At 41.5% G+C, this 18,856-nt stretch overlaps 1 protein-coding gene across 1 annotated transcript in view; it reads right to left on the minus strand.

Annotated features, from left to right (window-relative positions):
• Positions 1–18,856, minus strand: part of LOC133509484 (L-threonine ammonia-lyase) — a 32,778-nt gene that overhangs the window by 12,306 nt on the left and 1,616 nt on the right. Inside the window, exons 2-7 of the mRNA XM_061836525.1 lie at positions 9,132–9,462; positions 8,849–8,965; positions 5,960–6,201; positions 2,282–2,447; positions 1,595–1,694; positions 1,369–1,444 (exon numbers count right to left, since the gene is read on the minus strand). Coding sequence (XP_061692509.1) covers positions 1,369–1,444; positions 1,595–1,694; positions 2,282–2,447; positions 5,960–6,201; positions 8,849–8,965; positions 9,132–9,462 — 1,032 coding nt within the window. The remainder of the gene's footprint in view (positions 1–1,368; positions 1,445–1,594; positions 1,695–2,281; positions 2,448–5,959; positions 6,202–8,848; positions 8,966–9,131; positions 9,463–18,856) is intronic.

Below are 18,856 nucleotides of genomic sequence, written 5' to 3' on the forward strand. Positions count from 1 at the left end.
CTGAAGACCAGGTTGAAAACTCTTCTTTTTTCCCATGTTTTAGAATATATCCACTTTTTGATCATATTACTTGCACTGTATGTGGTTTTAATAGTAATTTTTTTCTCAGTTTTAAATGTTTCTAAGCACTTTTTGCTTTGTTTTGAAATGTTTTTAATTATGTATAACACAGTGAAGTTAACTTGTGCATGAATTGTGCTATAAAAATACATTTACTTTGCTTTGCTTCACCCCGTGACTGACTTGATTGGACTGTCAGAGTGTCCCTGCTGGCCAGCCTCATGCAGGTTTTCATCTCCTATGGCCCAGCTGAGAAAGCTGAACATGCCTGCTTGGGATCGGATCTTGGCTCCTTTGAAGGACTGAGTTAGGGAGCAACAGACATTGTTGCCAGAGCGGCGGCAAATCTCGACGCTGAGACCGCAGACCGACACCGAGGCTGGCTTCGACCAGGTGACATGAAGTCTAGCGAGCACAGAGTTCAACCTGCTCCTTGTCCACCAATTACGGCTTAGTGTGAACATGTAAAGATCCGTGTTTGTTTGGAAGTTTTGCTTTTCAATATATTTTCATCCACTTATTTCTAGCACCTTGTGTAACAACACCGCATTCAGTAATGGTGGCTCAGTGAATGAAACAGTAAGTCTGTCAAGCAATCAGCGTTCATCAGCATACAGCGGTTCCTCAAAATTCCTGTTAGCTCTCGGAAGACCCAACGCACCATGAGGAATTAAATAATCTAGGGAGAATCTTCTGTACACTTGTAGGTTTTTTTCAGTGGGGACATGAGAACTCAAACAATCAGGGTAGCTAATTCCTTCAAAGGGTCTTGCGGTGGGAATGCCCTCAATGTGACAAGATTGGAGGTGTTAATTAAAGCTGCCTGTCCTTATAAAAAACACACACCAGTTTCAAGTATTGCTCAATGTGAACCATACCTTGCAAAAAAGATCTCTCAGATTACCTACAATTATATATTTTTAACCTGCATAAAGATGGAAAGGGTCTCAATGGCATTTTTAAAAGCCTTGATGTTCAAGACTGGTCAACAGAGACAGTTCAGCACTGTTGCTAGTCTCCCTAGGAATGGCCCTAGGAGATGCTGTGACATGGCCTCAAGGTAACAATCACACCAGACTCCCCAAGAATGTTGCTAAACAGTAACAATAGTGTTGTATGGTGTGCGGTACGAGTGTATGTTTAGTGTAGTGTAGTTCTTTTTTTTCATTGTTGTGATTTAGATGGCAATCACACCATATTTTGTGACTAATTTATGCAGAAATCCAGGTAATAACGAAGCGTTCATACCCTTTGATACAATACTACTATCTCTTGTTAACTTCAAACTTTACATTTGCTGTCGACTACCTGACAGAAATGACTTTATCCACAAGTTTCTTTGCCAGCTGGTAAGTGTTGATACCAAGTGAACACTCCATCAGATCTGACACCAAACAGAAGAGGAACATATGCTGAGTTACAAGAGGACCAGCATCCAAACAGGAAAGACAAATGCTCATTTAACCTAGCTCTGATAGAGTTTAACCACACATTTAACCCCTGACTTAAAGTCTTTTAAACACAGCGTGTTTACCTCCATACAGTTTGGTGTTGGGATTGCTGTGAATGTCTTTGATAGGGCCATCTGTCTTCAGAGATTGCAGCAGCAAAGGGAAACCTTCAGGTTCTATTCCCTATTGAGGAGAGTCCACACACCATATTATTTTGCGCATTGCAGCACTTTTTGGACCACACAAACACACATTAAATACATATTATAAATATAAAGTAGTCTTTCAGGCCACCCTCATCTGCACGGCCCCCTCACATACACAGAGCTGAGTATTGTAGAATGTGCTGCAGAAAGATTTATTCATGTATCTTTAATTCTTTGATCACATTAAATTAGTAAGAGCATTCATGCATGTTCACCTCCACCAGTCGGTTATAATCCAAGGCACGTTGTAAACCCAGAAGACTGTATTTTATATTTGAAAAGAAAAATAAGAAACCGATCCTTTCGCTCCAGTGTAAACAGACCATAATCTGTCAGACTAAGTTGTGGGCAGATAATGGAATCACAGCGTTTAAATCAAATATATTCATCTTGTTATGAAAAGCCAATCAAAATGAAAAACATCCTTGGCTCAATATCATGGCAAAGTAAGAGGTGAAAAACAATAGGAAGCAATTGTTTTTTGCGGAACCTAACCTATTTTTGACAAATTCATCACATTTTTAGAGAAGCTTTTACATTCCATCTTCTTGTGGATGAACTTACTATGACAAGAACGTGTGAGTTGAGATGCTTGATGGCTGCCGCCATGCCTGCCAGTAGTCCGTACTGCCCAGCTGCAGGCACCACCACCGCATCGAGCTTGGACACTTGTTCGTAGATCTCCATGCCCACTGTGCCCATTCCGGCCAAATAGGTTGCGCTTTCATCTCTGAATAACACATTAATGTTGTCATGAATATCTTTTTCATATCTTGATAAACCAATGTGCTGAAATAAAAACTTGGATGGTTAACAGGACTGCACACACACACACACACCACACACACACACACACACACACAATTACAAAAAAAACGGTTTCACCCAAATTACGTTTGCTTTGGTGTCAAATGTACAAATACAATTTTTTTGCTAGATGGCATCAAACAAAGTGTCCTGACTGACACCAAAAATATTCACAATGCCGCCAAGCAATTTATTAATCAGGAAGTAGCCTCATAACTAACACAAATATCTCCAAAAATAATAAGTAAATAAGTCGTTGGGCAGGTTTCTGAATCACAGAATCTTCATACTGAATCAGGAATCACGAGTTTGAGGTCAGCAACATGGTCGATGACTGGTTAGCAAATCAAATCCCGGCCCCACCTGCATGGAGTTGTTATTTTCTCCCCATTCCTCTGTGGGTACTCCGGTTTTCCTCCCGCATCCCAAAAACGTGTGGTTGGTTGATTTATGACTCTAAAGTCAGGTTTAGAATAGATTTTAAAGTCCCACTGACACGAAAAGCATGATTTTAAGTATGTTTCCAATAAATTCTGAACTTTTAATCCCTGAAAAAAATGAGGAGCCTTGTATTAGTTCCTTTTCCAGTTTGTATACATTACATTCAATACAGTCATCTTAACAGAAGGAAAAAAAGTATCTAAAGGGATACTAACACGTAAAGCATGATTTTTAGTATGTTTTTAATAAATTTAAAAAAGGCAGCCGGAAAGCACAACATAATTTTGACGTATATGGATTTTTGTAAATCCCGCCATGAAAATCCTCTTGAGGGATTTGTTTTGGAGAAGAAACAAGAAGTGATGCTATTAGCAGATTCCCACTCAGGCGGGTTTGTGTGTTTATACCAGTTTTACCTGCGGGAAGGTAGCTCCTTCGTATTAGCCAAAATTCTCGCTCTTTGTATTGCTGGATATTGCTTGAACACTTGGGAGGATGGAATCACTCTTCATACTTTTCCAAAAGACCCGGTTCATCGTGAAAAACAGATTGCACAGGTGCAAAGGACAAGAGCTTTGTGGGTTCTAAAGGACAGGTAGGTGTGTAGAGAGCTCGTGCACATGACGTCATCATTTTCACGGTGCCATCAGCGGTTTATTTTCTTTTTTTAAATATGCATTGGACTCATTTGAGAACAATGCAGATTAAAAACAAATGTCTGTAACGGAGAAACTTACCGAAGTTTAACGTGTGGCCGCAACAGGACCTGACTCGATGTCTTCTTTTTTTTCCAATCATAGTTAATGAGTGCGAGTTTGTGTAAAACCAGGCGTCATTTATTTAAATATTGGTATTTGTATTGAATACTATCTGAAAAGATCGATAGATTTCGGCAAAGGTTAACGTGTAGCCGAAGAACCCTTCTGCGTTCACGAGCCGTGTCCCCATTGAGAACAGATCCAGCAACGAAGTATTTGTATGTGTCCAGACTTTTCTACACTTTCAAACTCTTCCGTGTAAATCTCGACGACTTATTCACAAGATACATGTGTATATCCAGTCGTCCAAGACAAGTGGAAGCGGGGTAATAGTCCAATTTCTTATCAGCAAAAACATCGATTTCAGCCTTAAATATGGGTCCTCTATGCCAAGTGTCTCTCATTTTTCCACGAGCCTTCGTTTATTACCACCTTCTAAATGTTTAACGGTATCGGACAAAACTCTGGGCATCGTGCTATAAGACGTATTTTCCCGTCGCTTCCAATCAACTTAGAATTGAAGAATGGTTTGTTTGGCCAGCGATGTGATTTGATGATGTAGGTGCACGAGCTCTATAGAGCTATTAAAAAAAAATAGTTCGTGGTGGCAGGACGTAATCCTTCTTTCAGTGATCGACGACAACACTTGTGTGTGGGCCGCGGTGGCTCATCGTGGCACCAGACCAGGGTGGCTCGTCCTGGCACTGGGCCGGGGTGGCTTGTCGCAGGTGGACCGGGCCGATATACGCCGTTGTTGTCGCTTGCGGCTAAGTACGCTACATACTGTCATATAAACTGTCAGGGAGTCTGTTGTTAATTAGAAGTGATCTGCATATCATCTAAATATAGCTTGACACGATAGGTTAATATTGCCCCGGTCACTTCACTCACATTGTGAGATGTTCTCTTATTTCAAAATAGCTCCCGTGTTGGAAAAAAAATCCGAAAATCTCTATTGTTCCTCTCCGATAGCAGGTGCCACTCCATGTTTTCAATGATGAATGTCCCAGTGTGACGTCTGCTGATGACGTTGCAGCCAATATGGCTACCACTTGGATGTCAGGTGAAACGTCCGCAACTTTGCGCATGGATGCCACACTCTCCGCTCATATTTATTTTTTCGTATAGACATTGAAGTGAATCGTGGAATGGTATTTTTCATTCCAATATCTATTTTAGAATGTTTATCGGCATGTCAGTAGGACTTTAAAGTTCTGCTACTGGTCTACAAAACACTAAACGGTTTAGGTCCTGAATACATGAAAGAAACGCTTCCGGAATACAAACTCAGTAGAGCTCCAAGATTGACTGACTCTGGTAAAATAGTGGAGCACAGAGTCCAATTTTAAATGCTTTTAATCATGTAAAGAATCATGAGCTATACAAATAATTTGCTTTGGTTTTGCTTTCAATTGTCCATAGGTGTAAATGTGAGTGCAAATGGTTGTTTCTATGTGCCCTGCAATTGTCTGGTGACATATACTCCTCCTCGGCCAAAGATACCTGGGATAGCCTCCAGCACGTCTGCGATCCTAGTGAGGATAAGCGATACAGAAAATGGATGGATGGGTAGAATCTGAGGCCCCCATGAACCAGATCCAATGGCTGTCTGTTGCCAAGTACACAAGGGGACTAAGTGGACTGATTCCGAAACAATCCAGACTGAGATAATTCAGTGAGGAACAATCTCAGCACACCTATGGGTTGCCCAACAACACTGACTCAAGTAATTGAAGTGAACCAAAAAACTTGAGTGAGTAACTTCGTGCCCATTAAATGAACCATCTTCCCTACGACTCGCCTACAGTCCACATTCTAGTCACAGTCTGTAATGAAGGTATAAAGAAACACTAGTGGAAAACGGGAAGACATCTGAAGTGTCTGCAACGTTGTATAAACGGACTTCTTCTTTTTCTTTCAGCTTGTCCCGCTAGGGGTCGCCACAGCGTGTCATCTTTATCCACCTACGCCACAGGTGTCAAACTGGCACCACATCCGGCCCACCACAGGATTTTATGTGGCCCGTGAAGGCAAATCATGCGTTGACTGCTATGATTCTTGTTAAAGACGATCAAAATTTCAAACTGTCACATAAAAGACATGTAACTACAATGTGGGCGGTGACAAAAATGAGTTTGACACCACTGAATTCTAAGCCTACTGCATCCTCCTCTCTAACATAACTTGTGAAATTCCTAATCACTGGCACAGGTTAAAGTGAGGAATAGTTACTTACTCTTCCAGATAGAGGTATCCATTGTCATTGGCCAGATGCTGGGCATGGTTCTTAGAGTCATGACCGGTACTGCCATAGGAAATAACCATGGCGCCGTAGTCTCTGTAGATTCTGAGACGAGGTGAAGTACAACATGACGGCATGATGGCAAACACTGGGATCTTCAGCTCAACTGCATGGTGGGCCACAGCCATAGAGAAGTTACAGTCAGTGGCAATGATCACACCCTTCCTCTGCTGCTCCTGAAAATAATTAAATGGACTGATCAGTGCTCAAGCTCTAGGGGCCATCCCCTCTCCCTCTTTTCCTCCTTTTTTATTCTTTCATCCATCCACTTTCTGTTGCGTTCACCTCTGAACTGAACCAGGAAGTAGCCTTAGCAAACACATATTTAAACACATCTGTTTTCTTTTGTGCTTTTCCTCAGAAGGGTCATGGGTGGGCTGAAGCCTATCTGACTTTGGGGCAGAGGTTGAGTACATCCTGGGCTGATCACCAGCTAATCACAGGGTACAAACAACCATTCACATCAGATCCACACCTATGAGAAATTTACATTCATGCATGTTTTTGGAATCCAGGAGAAAGCCGAAGTACACAGAGACATTCAATTGGAAGTTGTTCTTGACAACCTTGTCATTTCAACTAGGCTGAGGCCTTTGGGACAGTTTTCATTGAATTAACAGACTAGAATTGAATTGTAGTGCAGTATTTACATCTCGGTAAATATATTCATTAATTCAGGTCATGTCAATCTTGGGACATTGAATCAATCACTACTGGAATGTTTTTGAAGACGTTTCACCTCTCCTCCAAGCAAGCTTCATCAGTTCATGCACCAGGCTAGGTTACAACATCACTAGCCTGGGTATTTTCCAAATTTGAGGATGTATCCCACTCAACTGACATTTCACCCAGTACTCCAGTAATGGGCATGGAGTACTTTGTTAACCAGATGTATGGACACAAGTCACATGACTTGGACTGAAGTCAGACTCGAGTCATGAATTTGATGACTTTTGACACAAATGAACAAAATATCACAAGACTGTCACAGCAATGACTCATGACTTCACTGGGACTCGAGCGCACTAATGTGAAAAAATTTGACACTTTTACCAAAGTACTGAGGAAAAAACACTGCATCAATCACTTAATATGTCAAAGCCATCTATCAATTTTATACACCACTTACAGTATCCTTATTTATCCCAGCTAACTTTGGGCAGGAGGTGGGTTACACCCTGAACTGGTCACCAGCCAATCACAGGGCACATAAAAATAAACAACCATCTGCACTCACATTGATACCTACGGACAATTCAATTTCATCAACATACCACACATTTTTGGGATGTGGGAGGAAATCAGAGTACCCAAAGGAAAACTCAGATAAGCACGGGAAGAACATAAAAACTCGACACAAGCAGGACCCTCTTTGAACCCGGGTCCTCAGAACTGTGAGCCAAATTTGCTAAACAGTTGTCCACAGTATCGCCTACTTCAAAATGCCAATTTTTAATTTATGACGGGAATTTCAGAATGATGTAACCATAAATTTGATGTTCTCATTGGTTATGACTGATGTGGAAGTCTCCCACAGAACTAGAGCTTAATTAGAGCTTATTGCTAATCACAGTTAACACCCTCTTGGTCACATTCAAGTAGAGGAATTGACCAAGAGGCCACTGTTTCAGACATTATCTAAATAATTTTTTGGGGGTTCAAATAAATAAATAAAACACAGTGCAACATAAATGAAAAATGAATGTGATAGTTACATAAGGTACACATTCCAGAAAGTCATGGTATCTTACACAGAAAGGACAAAGACCACTCATCACGAGGGTCGGGGGAGTGCTGGAACCTATCCCAGCTATCATCGGGCAGGAGGCAGGGTATACCCTGAACTGGTTGCCAGCCAATCACGGGGCATATCGAAATTAATGGCACTCACATTCACACCTAGGGGCAATTTAGAGTCTTCAATTAACCTACCATGCATGTTTTTGGGATGTGGGAGGAAAAAAAAAAAACAAAAACATGTAGGCACGGGGAGAACATTCAAGCTTCACACATGCTTGGTCACATTTAAACCCAGGATGAATTGTGCTCCTCTTTTTTTTCTTTTTAATAATGCTTTTACACTTAATACTATTCATATTTGGTTCATTTTTGTGTTCCAAATTGCATTACTAGAAACGTTTGTAGACAATGAATAGGAAACTAATTGGTTGTTCATTATTCAGTGATATGTCTTATTTTCCTTGGTCTTTTCATTTTTTTTCGTCTTTAACCAAACAAAACATGTTTTATCCAATGACTACTTCATTATATAATACAATTCTCCGTAGGATACTCAATTACTAATTGCAGCACTGCCGGAGGCAAATTCCCTTTCATGATTAGTCTGTTTAACTTCAGAAATAAAGTGAGAAAAAGTTAGCATTTTCATAGAATCTATCAATCGGTTTTGATGGGGTAATAATACACTAAGCGTGGAGGGCCCCCCAACCTCCCTTCGACAACTGACAATGACGGTGCAAAAACTCTAATCAGTCCTCTAGCTTTCTCATTATCTCTATTCAATGCACTTGTTAATTGAATTTGTTTTAAAAAATGAATCTGAATTTTAAAATACATAAAATCTATAAATATTATATATACTAAAATATAACAATAGTTTGTTCTTAAAATGACTTGAACGCACTCAAAACTCAACATGTAGGCCTTGCAATTAACTCGGAACTCCTTTGTCTTTGTGACTTTATTCGGGACTTGAGGCGAAAGACTTGAGACTTACTGCAATGATCTGATCCCAACTCTGTTGTTGACTAGCGTGGTTTTACATTTGACCGAACCCTCCCAGACCGGAATCCTCTGACTTGCCTGCGTGAGGGAGGAGAGCAGGTACAACACTCCTCTCTCCTTGACTGAGCCCGTGTAGTGCAGGTGCTCCTTCTTCAGATAAATCTCCATACCATACTGTTTGGACAGCCGGGAGTACTGTGAAACACAAAAAGGCTTTTTTAAAATTTCATTCTTCCCAAAGAAATCCAAAAATGGTGCCTGTCGCTTACACTCAATGATACACTGGTTGATACTCATGCTAAAATGTTGTAGTATCAATTATGATGTAATGTTTCAATGTTTTGTTATTGTGTTTGTTTACTGTGCAGGGCGTCTTCTCTATCCCTGTTTGGATAGCGAAGGCTGCTGCGCTGATGTCTTCAAAGCGCAGGTACTGGGGAGTCGGTCTCGGGACGATCCTGAACTCGCTGACTCGTCTGGTTTTCGGGGGTTCTTTTAGTGTGATTACAGATTCTTTGACAACCACTCTAGTGTCGGGGACCTTCACGTCCCCGTTGAGGAGTTCCTCCTCTCCAAAGTCCTTCAGCCTTTCTGGTTCAATGAGGGTCGGTCTGCGGCCCACGGTGCCGTTACTGAGTAGCACTCCTTTGTAAGAATCACTCGGCTCTGCAGGGCCCAGACACAGCTCCTCTCTAGAAGGTAGAATTTCTTACATCTTTAGAGCACTGGACATTTTGCACATCTGTAATATGTGTCACAGTATCAACATGGCTGACTCTATAATAACAATATCATATCTATAACATATTGATCTGCTTAGTGGGGAAGTCAAAGTACAAAATAAACCCCAAAACAAGATGGAACAATCTATTGATTTGTCATTTCACAAAAGTACAGCCATTGTAATGTAACATTCTACATCAAAGTAAAGCATGCATTAGTTTGGGATTCCTTAGCAAGTATTTTGCCAACTGTGTCACCTTGTTCCCGGTAAAAACACTCACGAATTAACAAGTTGGGTCATCAGATGGCTAAAAGATGAGGAAGAGGGGTATATTAGTATGGATATTTGTTTGCTGAAGGGAAAAAAAGAAAAAAAACAGCCGTTACTGTGGAACTATTTTACTTTTCAATGTAACAATCTAAACACCATATTTATCATGTCATGTCAAAATTTCCCAATGTATTCATTTCAAACAGATGTATAGGGAGTCACTAATGGTATAGTGATTTATTTTCGAGTGGCTGGCGGCCAATCCAGTCTGTGTATTTCAGAAACACAAGAGGTCACTGTCACCTAAGGGGTCATAAATATTCTGGACACTAAATGAGACATTCGATCACAGCCAAATAAATGTTTGAAGGTGAATGTCAGACATTCATACAAGTGACAGCTTTAGAATTTTAGCACTTTGAATTTACCTCCATTGTTGAAATGTGAATGACGTAATTCCTGTGAATAAGATCACCCTCTTCTCTCTAAGATGAATGGATTCACCTTTCACGTCAGTGTAGTTTCTAACCAATGTGACAGATCTCAACTGGAAGGCAATTGATGATTCCTTAGTTGTTCAGAGCTCACGCACATTATTCAAGTAGTCATCAAAGGCCAAAGACAGGGCAGTTTGATTGATAGTGCCTCAGTAAATTGGGTTTAAATATAATGGAACAGTCCTTTAAACAGTCCAGTTTCATTTCATTTTACAATGTATTTGATTGTAATGCAAAAAGTCCTTAGAAGGCTTTTCTAGAAAATATCAATCTAGTGGGGCTGCTTTTGCCACCACCGAGTTCGTTTGGAGGTCTTTGACACAGTATAAAGATAATAATAGGCTTAAAGCCTTTGGAGATTAACCCCGTCACCTCGACATAAAGAAAAACTAGATTTAATCACAGCGAGGTGTGAATCTCTGTGTTCACCATAGCCAGTTAGTTGTCAGGTAGTGTGATAAGTATGATTTCAAATATATATACGCATATACGCTACACGCATGGGCTTTGGTGTGCTTTTGCTGTTTAATTTCTGTCGTTTACAGAATCGTATGGTAGAGTCAACTTTCCCAACAGCCTGAGTGGAATTCATTCAGAGCTGCTGCTATTTAAACCACAACTCTTTAACCTTTCACTCTGTCATCTGGTTCCATTACTGGCCTCTGGCTCACTTATCAAAGTCCATGATCCATTATTCAGGCCCACAGTGTACTTGTAAACAACACAGAGAATGAAAAAGCCCAAGGCAGGAGGGAGCTCTATTTTGGCTCTTAACATGATCATGTGTGTTTGTTTTTGTCGGTGCTACGGGTGACTTTCCAGCATGACTCTCTGCTAATAGATCATGCCATGGATTCATGGTAAAACTTCACTCTGTAAAATGGAACAAAATCTGTCCAGACCACTTATTGACTTCACCCTTTTGATGCATATTGTGTTCCATGTATGATGAGAGTACCTAATCGAGGATGTGCACTCACGGGATGTTCTGCTACATCTACATTATCATAAAAATCAAGAAATAAAATAAATGAAATTTAAAAATTTTGCAGTTCCTGTTCAGATAAATGAAAGGAGAAGTGCGGCAGTGAGCTTGTCATTGGCAAGTGCCTATTTTGGTCTCTCTTCATGTTCCAATGATGTTTTCAGACACTTAATATCCACTATAATTTTCCATAGTTAGCAATATTTCTGTTACATATTGTTTTACTGATTGCATAATCCCGTGTATTAAAAAAAAATCATGGAGAGGCAGACAGGACTCTGCCTCACATAAGGGGCCCACAATAGCACATGGGTTATGTTCCAACCGGTCTACACAGAGACCAAGCTACCTGCAATTCTAAAATCAAGTCTTCTGCTGTAACCTGTGCACCAAATGAAAGACAAATGATGTGCATGTAATCTTAAAAATGTTTAAAAAGTGAACTAACAACTGAAATAGGAAGTAATCAATATAGTAAGTTTCAAACAGGTCAGAAAAAGAGTTTACCAGTCACTCATGTCAGGCTGCTAATTTAATGGCATACACCTTTCTCTTTTTGTTAATAAATGTGTAAATCTGAGTATAATGTCAGTGACAAGCCATGAACCTCACCGTAGGTCTCCACTCGTAATAACCAGTAGTCAGCACTGTGAAGTGGCGATGGGGCATATGCTGTTTTTCTTTACAACAACAGCAGTGAAATCCCAAAACAGAAATGAACTGAAACAGGGCCATTGCATTCAAGCAAATATTGTTAAGTAATGTTTTTTTTTTCACCCCCAAATAAACACGGGATGTCAAGTGCTCATTAGTCTATAGAGTATATACTGTACATGTTTGTAATAATGAATATCTAAAGTGAGTTATTATTCATGGATAACTTGTTTGAGTAATCAGAAAAGGTCATTACTGTAACTGTTATTCTCCTATATTTGGGTTAATATGGTAATAATGATTTCTATGTGAACAACCCACCACCACCAAAAAACATATATATGGTACATACAGTATCACTGGCTTCTATGCGGGACACAAGCAGATATACAGTAGAGATACATAGTGTGAAATGCATGTACCAGACATGAAGCCTTTCTTACAAAATGTTGGCATTACCTGGCAACAAAGAGGAGAACAACATAAAGTACCAGACGAAGGAGAACGTCTACCAGTGTATCCAGAGAGGGAAGCAATTTCTTCTCATATGAATCGGGAATTGAGGGCTTAAAAGATGAGGTCGGTGCTGTTATGGACTTAGAGAAATCTGATTTGGGGCTATGGGTATGTGAAGAAAGACACTTGTTGGAGGGAAGTTTGCAGATTGGCAATTTGGAGCCCAAAGCAGCCAAATCTTGACTAGGAAGAGAAGCTGATAGTTTTACCGATCCAATTTTGGCATGAGGGCGATTTGTTATCAAGAGCTGCGAAAGTGAAGCACAAGCATGTTCTGATGCTGGAATTGAGCCTACGCTGGAAGTCTCGTCTTTGTTTTGGACTGGAGGTTGAGTTTCACCACAACGATTGGGCATCACTACTGGATTGAGCAGGGGAGAGGAGAGCTTTGAAGGACCTGGGTTACTAAATGCATCCCACCTCTGCCAAAAGGTATCATTTGGTTGGTTGTCTTCAAATGCAGAAATTTGTGAAAAAAAGTCTCTTCTGGTATGAGGGGGATTTGTTAGAGGGAACTGTAAAAGTGCAGTAGAAACAGGAAGAGGGAGTGAGGCTGGAACTGCTCTTACATTCAAAGTCTGGTAGTTATTCTGAGCTAGAGGTTGTTTTTTGTCACAAAGATAGCGCATAGCTACTGGATGGATCTGGGTAAAGGATAGTTCTGAAGGGTCTGGGTCGCTACGTGTTTCCCACCTGTGCCAAAAGGGATCATTTTCTTCAGTGCTTTTAAGTGCAGGCTTTGGTGAAAACAATCGTTCCAGTCGCTCACTCAAGTAGCTTGAGTAGAACAACTGGGCAGCAAAGTTCATCCTGGATGGAGCAGAATCCTCTTAGAATCCAAAGTGTTCTGTATCTTTGTGCGAATCCTTTTCAGATATTGAGGCGTGGGATACTACCCAGTATAGCTCCCACAGTGTAAGGTCCAAAGCCTGACTTTCCAAACTCTTACCAAGCTAAGAAGCTGTTTAAAAAGGGATTATCGAGGGACACATGCACAGTGACTCGCGAGTGTCTCTCCGGTGGCTCGGCCCCTCCTATCTTTCTATTCCTGGCCCAGACTAGGATTACTTCCCCTTTCTGTGACGTAGAGCAAATCAGACTGTCTAAGGGGATAGATGGAGACTTAGGGCTTATCTCAGGAGCAGTGATCCAGAGACTCAACCACACAGGGGAGACAACCGGGAGTGGAGGTGGACCAATTAAGGAATATGGAATGGGCTGCTAAAAGGGAAAGGAGAAAGTGTCACACACCATGAGTAATCTGCACCTGCATTTTCCATGTGAAGAATAAAAGGTACCTCCCTCCCTGTGCAGGTCGATATTAGCACATCTGTAGACAACTTTTAATTCAGATCCATATTTTGATATGTTGGTGCTGGTATCTACCGGTTTGGTTGGAATATGATTTGGTGCCGTTTCTCTAAAATTGTTCTTACTTGAACAAACAAACTGCATAAAGAGTTCTACCCTACTTCATCCTGGATGAATTTAAGATTCCCAGTGACCCTGAAGTGACTAACCCATGGGTCTCAAAATGGCAGCCTGCGGGCTGTTTGTGGCCTGTGAGACAATTTTTTTGTTGTCCCCACCTTGATAAGAGAGGTTAAAGTGAGGCCATCCCTCGAGTTGTATATTAATGGCACTTTTACAGTGCTGTGGGCAGGGCTGACGAACCTACCAATCATAGTGGGTGGGGTATATAGCTCTCGGGAAGTGACATTGACTGGGCTTAATGGAAGCAGAGAAACATTTTTAAATGAGAGAAAGTTACAGCAGCATTGCCATGGAGAGTTGTATTAGTAGTGCACACAAGTTATCCTATTTTATGTTTAAAAAAAAAGACGTTTGAGAACATTGGATTTTTTTTCCCTTCTAACTTAAATTGCGGACGTGCATGCGAGCCAAGGCTGCGGCCCAGCCTCAGCCAGATTCTGCTTCCATGTGGCCCAAGGTGAGTTGAGGTTGAGACCCGTGGACTTAGCAGTGTAAAAAATGGAGTGATGTTCATGGTACAACATATGTAATATGTAACCCTATGAAGCAATCAAGACCACAATGTGGCAGAACTCCCCTCTTCTTCCGCCATCTTGTCTCCCAACAGTGAAATCTATCTACCCATCAGCCACTTTAACAGACTTCATACTTAACACACAGTATATTTAAACAGTCACGGGAACACTAAATGTGCGAGAAGATTGTGCAGAGTCTCCAGACACTCTAAGTGAGAAATATGGGAAATCTGATCAACACAGTGACACAAATATTACTATGATACTAGTTTAGGTTGACGAAGACATCCATGCACCTTTGTAGACTTTCCGAGCTCACTTCAGATTCTATCCTGGACAAGTTGCCAATCACTCATATACATATAGAAAGAGACACCAATGCAAACTCACATTCACAGTGTGACTGAGAGAACTGAGCTCATGTTCCCTGCAAGGACGTCAGGCGAGCGAGCCACAGTCAATGACGCAAAGTTTGAAAACACTGCCGTCTGGTATTGTATAGCGGTTACCTCTATATCTGCATTATTATAGACAGTACACTTGCTCAGTCTGATAAGAGGTACTCAGTTACCAAGGGTGCCTTAAAGACTTTTATAATCAAGCCTAACAAAAAGGGGAGAATATTGGAAAGAGCTCTCAGTGTGATGCGGTGCAATTTTACCCCAATGCAAAATGTATATTAAACGATTTCCTCTGTAAAAAAGACCAATCTGCTCTTTGCAATTCTACAAGTGACCCCATTGTGACTGGAAGATGCCGAGTCACATGCAGTGCTTACACTGAAAGCTTTTGGGAGATACAAGCAAAACATACACTAAGCTCTGCATAGACATAGCGCACCAGGACAGACTCGCAGTCCTGATACGGGGTTACTTTATCCTTCCTTAAACCCTAAATTAACTTGAACCAACCTCTAGTATGACCTACACTTACAGGTAATCCATTTCTTAATCTTCCTTCCCAAATACAAGTCCAAACCTTGAACTGTTACACTATGTCCTTTCCAGCGGGGTGTGATATTTTGTCAGGATGACACACAGGGCAAAGTGGAAAAGTGCACAGAAATAGACAGGAAAGGTGACCCCCGCCTCCGGCAGATTGTCACATGACACACGAGCACAACCAAGCGCCGTCATCTTCTCGCTCGCATTCATGTGGCGCACTGTGTGCCTTGGCACATATTTCCTCGAATATTTCAGTGGTCACCTGTCACGTCCGCTGATGGACACTCATGTCACAGACTGTCTCATGTCTCACTCTCACTTTTCCCCTGCTTTGGCGATTCTGCTGCTTAACCTGTAGATCTGCTTAAGAGGCCAGACAAGTGAGCAGAACATGAGCCTGAATGCAGTCTGGCTTAAAGTAGATAACCATGCTTACTACAACCTTGGACATGTGTGAGTCAGAGAGAAAAAGTCAATTTCAGAGCAAATCAAAGGAAGCTATCAATGTCACTACAAGAGAGCATTCTTTGCAGCGCAATCAATTTGACTTCACAGACTTCCTCCTGGAAAAAAAGAATTTCTCAGGTAAAGAGCAGCAGCCTTGAGATTTTAATCAAGCAACACGATTCTGAAAATTAAACAAAAACGAGTTGACTAAAATCTCAGCTCGGTTTAACATCCTATGTACTCTCTCCTATTGAATGATAGAATATTTCAAAGATTAATACATGCTGTACTCTTAGAATTACAAGCACCTGCGCAATCACTCATCTCACTGAAAAAAAAAAATAGAGAGACCTCTCAGCATGACAGCATGCACTACAAATTGCAACATTAATAAGAAACATATTGTCAAGGATACATTTTTACAGTGAGCGTTCCCTTGATTTGGAATACATTCATAATTATCTATCCATCCATCCATTTTCAACTTCGCTTATCCTGGTTAGGTTCACAGGGGCACTGGAGCCCATCTTAGCTGACTTCAGGTGAAAGGGGGAGGGGGGAGTACACCCTGAACCCAGTCAGTTGCAGGGCAGATTTCGACACAGACAAACATCCATCCATCCATCCATCCTTTTTCTTCGCTGCTTATCCTCACAAGGGTCACGGGGAGTGCTGGAGCCTATCCCAGCTGTCAACGGGCAGGAGGCAGGGTACACCCTGAACTGGCTGCCAGCCAATCGCAGGGCACATTGAGACAAACAGCCGCACACACAACCACACCTAGGGGCAATTTAGAGTCTCCAATTAATGTTGCATGTTTTTGAAATATGGGAGGAAACTGGAGTGCCCAGAGGAAAGCCACGCATGCACGGGGAGAACATGCACACTCCACACAGGGAGAGCTGGGATTGAACCCAGATACTGAGAACTGTGAGGCCAACGCTTTACCATCTGAGCCATCATTCCGCCCACAGACAAACATATGCACTAAAATTCACACTCACTCAATGAGTGGTAAATTGACCCCTCCGTAGAAATTGGGTAATCCGCGTTGTTGACCAATCAGAGACCAGAGATCTGCATAAACCACGCCCCTTGTTGGCGTCCGCCATTACCTCAGACAAAGTCGCATGGTCCAGTATAGCTTTTGTTAGCGTTTTATCACGTATTTGGGTTCCTTAACAATAGATATGGTTCAGAGGTGTAGTCACGGACTTTGTAATAGTGACGACAGGTACCCTGATAGGCTAGTTGGTGGAGTTCAATTCGTACCCTTTCCAAAACCGAAGACCGAGTACAAAAAATGTCTTTGATGGATCAAACTTTGTGGAAGACCGCATCATCAACTGAATCCATCTAAAATCAACCGGAACAGAAGACCGAGTACGAAAAATGTCTTTGATGGATAAAACTTGGTGGAAGACTGCATGATCAACTGAATCCATCAACCGGAACAGATATGTTTGCACGAAGGTAAGCCCTATATTTGATTTTCAATACATGTCTCATATAAATGAATTAGCAGTTCTTCGCTCGCATAACATAGCTACGTGTGAATGGTTGACACACTTGATCTGTGTTGAGCGATACTTTGCGAGGACCTGACTGCACAAACGTGTCTCTTTGTTGGTGGCTAGCGAGCTAAGCTAAACCAGACTAGCAAGTCCTAAAAGCCTTCGATGTGCACCGAGACACAAAAACTGAAGGAAGGATGTTTGAGGACACTAAAGTAGTGATTGTCGTACTCGGTCGGGACTTACGTAGGTTCGGCACTAATTCAATAATTATTGAGGGGAGCGCGTGACGTTACACAAAGAAAACGAGAGAAACAACTCGTAAATCAAGCCTCGCTTTCTTTTCCTTCATACACAAGCGGCTATACAGATACACATACAGATTCTGCACACAAGTGTGATAGGTAACACGAAAATAGGAAACTGTCAATGACGAATTCGTCTTTGGGTTATAATACATTATGTGGCTGCTCGGTCTTCCTCTGACTCCGGAAAGATCTCACGCTAATATCAATGGTTTCCCCGTCAATATGCATGGAAATACCATTGAAATACTCCTCGCTGAAATACTTGAAGCCCTGCTGTGTGCTCTTCAACGATATTTCACTATTCGGTAAGAATGCGAGTGAAAAATCAGCTGGTAAATCGGACAATTTCGCTCTCAACTTTTCTTCCTGCGACTCCATTTTGTCTAATATTTGTCTGAGGTTAGCAACAGTGGGGTGACAACCAAGCCTCCTGGTGTCACAAGTGCCCTGTACGGAGGGGTTAATTGAACCCACACTGCCCGCAAGTTAGCTGGGCTAGGCTCCAGCACTCCTGCAATCCATGTGAAGATAAGTGGCTTGGAAAATGGAAATGGAAAAAAAAAAAAGTCTATGAAGACCCACACCAACCAGGCAAAGCGTTATGACTGATTACTTGTACAATATACAGACATCCAATGGAAGTGCCGTCAATCAAATATTTTTCCTCTTCAAGGTTATTGCGTTCTATTTCGACTGTCGGCAAGTTGTCAGCATTTCGATATCAATTTGTTGATTATTGTGGGTGTGGGTTGCAGCCATGTAAAACTGTACCACTTCATATGGAGAGGTGACTAAAATTCAGACAGTGCCAATGAAAACTTGTTCATTCAATTCAGCTCCAGCTTTCTCAATAAAACGTAAAAACAGTTTTTACATGACCACAAACATAACAAACCCTCACTGTATGATTATAAATAAATTATAAGACGGCAACTACGTTGAGGTGAGATTCCATCTAGAGTCTGTTCATCTTTAGTCAGTCCCCTCCCCAGTACAAGCCTCCCACCCCTTTCAGCTTTCTGCTCGACATTCCACGTTTTCACGAGGAAACTGGGCGCAACCACTTCGGAGGAAAAGACTGTAGATACAGCATAGGAAGTTTTGCACTGGAAAAACAAGTTCATGCTCCTCTTTTTTTTTTAAAAAAAAACAAAAAAACAACATGATCTGCCCCTCCGCCCCCACAATTGGACTCCTCATTGTCTTGATTGGCTACAC

Source organism: Syngnathoides biaculeatus, chromosome 12, assembly GCF_019802595.1.
Source record: "Syngnathoides biaculeatus isolate LvHL_M chromosome 12, ASM1980259v1, whole genome shotgun sequence".
In the NCBI taxonomy this organism is placed as follows: domain Eukaryota; kingdom Metazoa; phylum Chordata; class Actinopteri; order Syngnathiformes; family Syngnathidae; genus Syngnathoides; species Syngnathoides biaculeatus.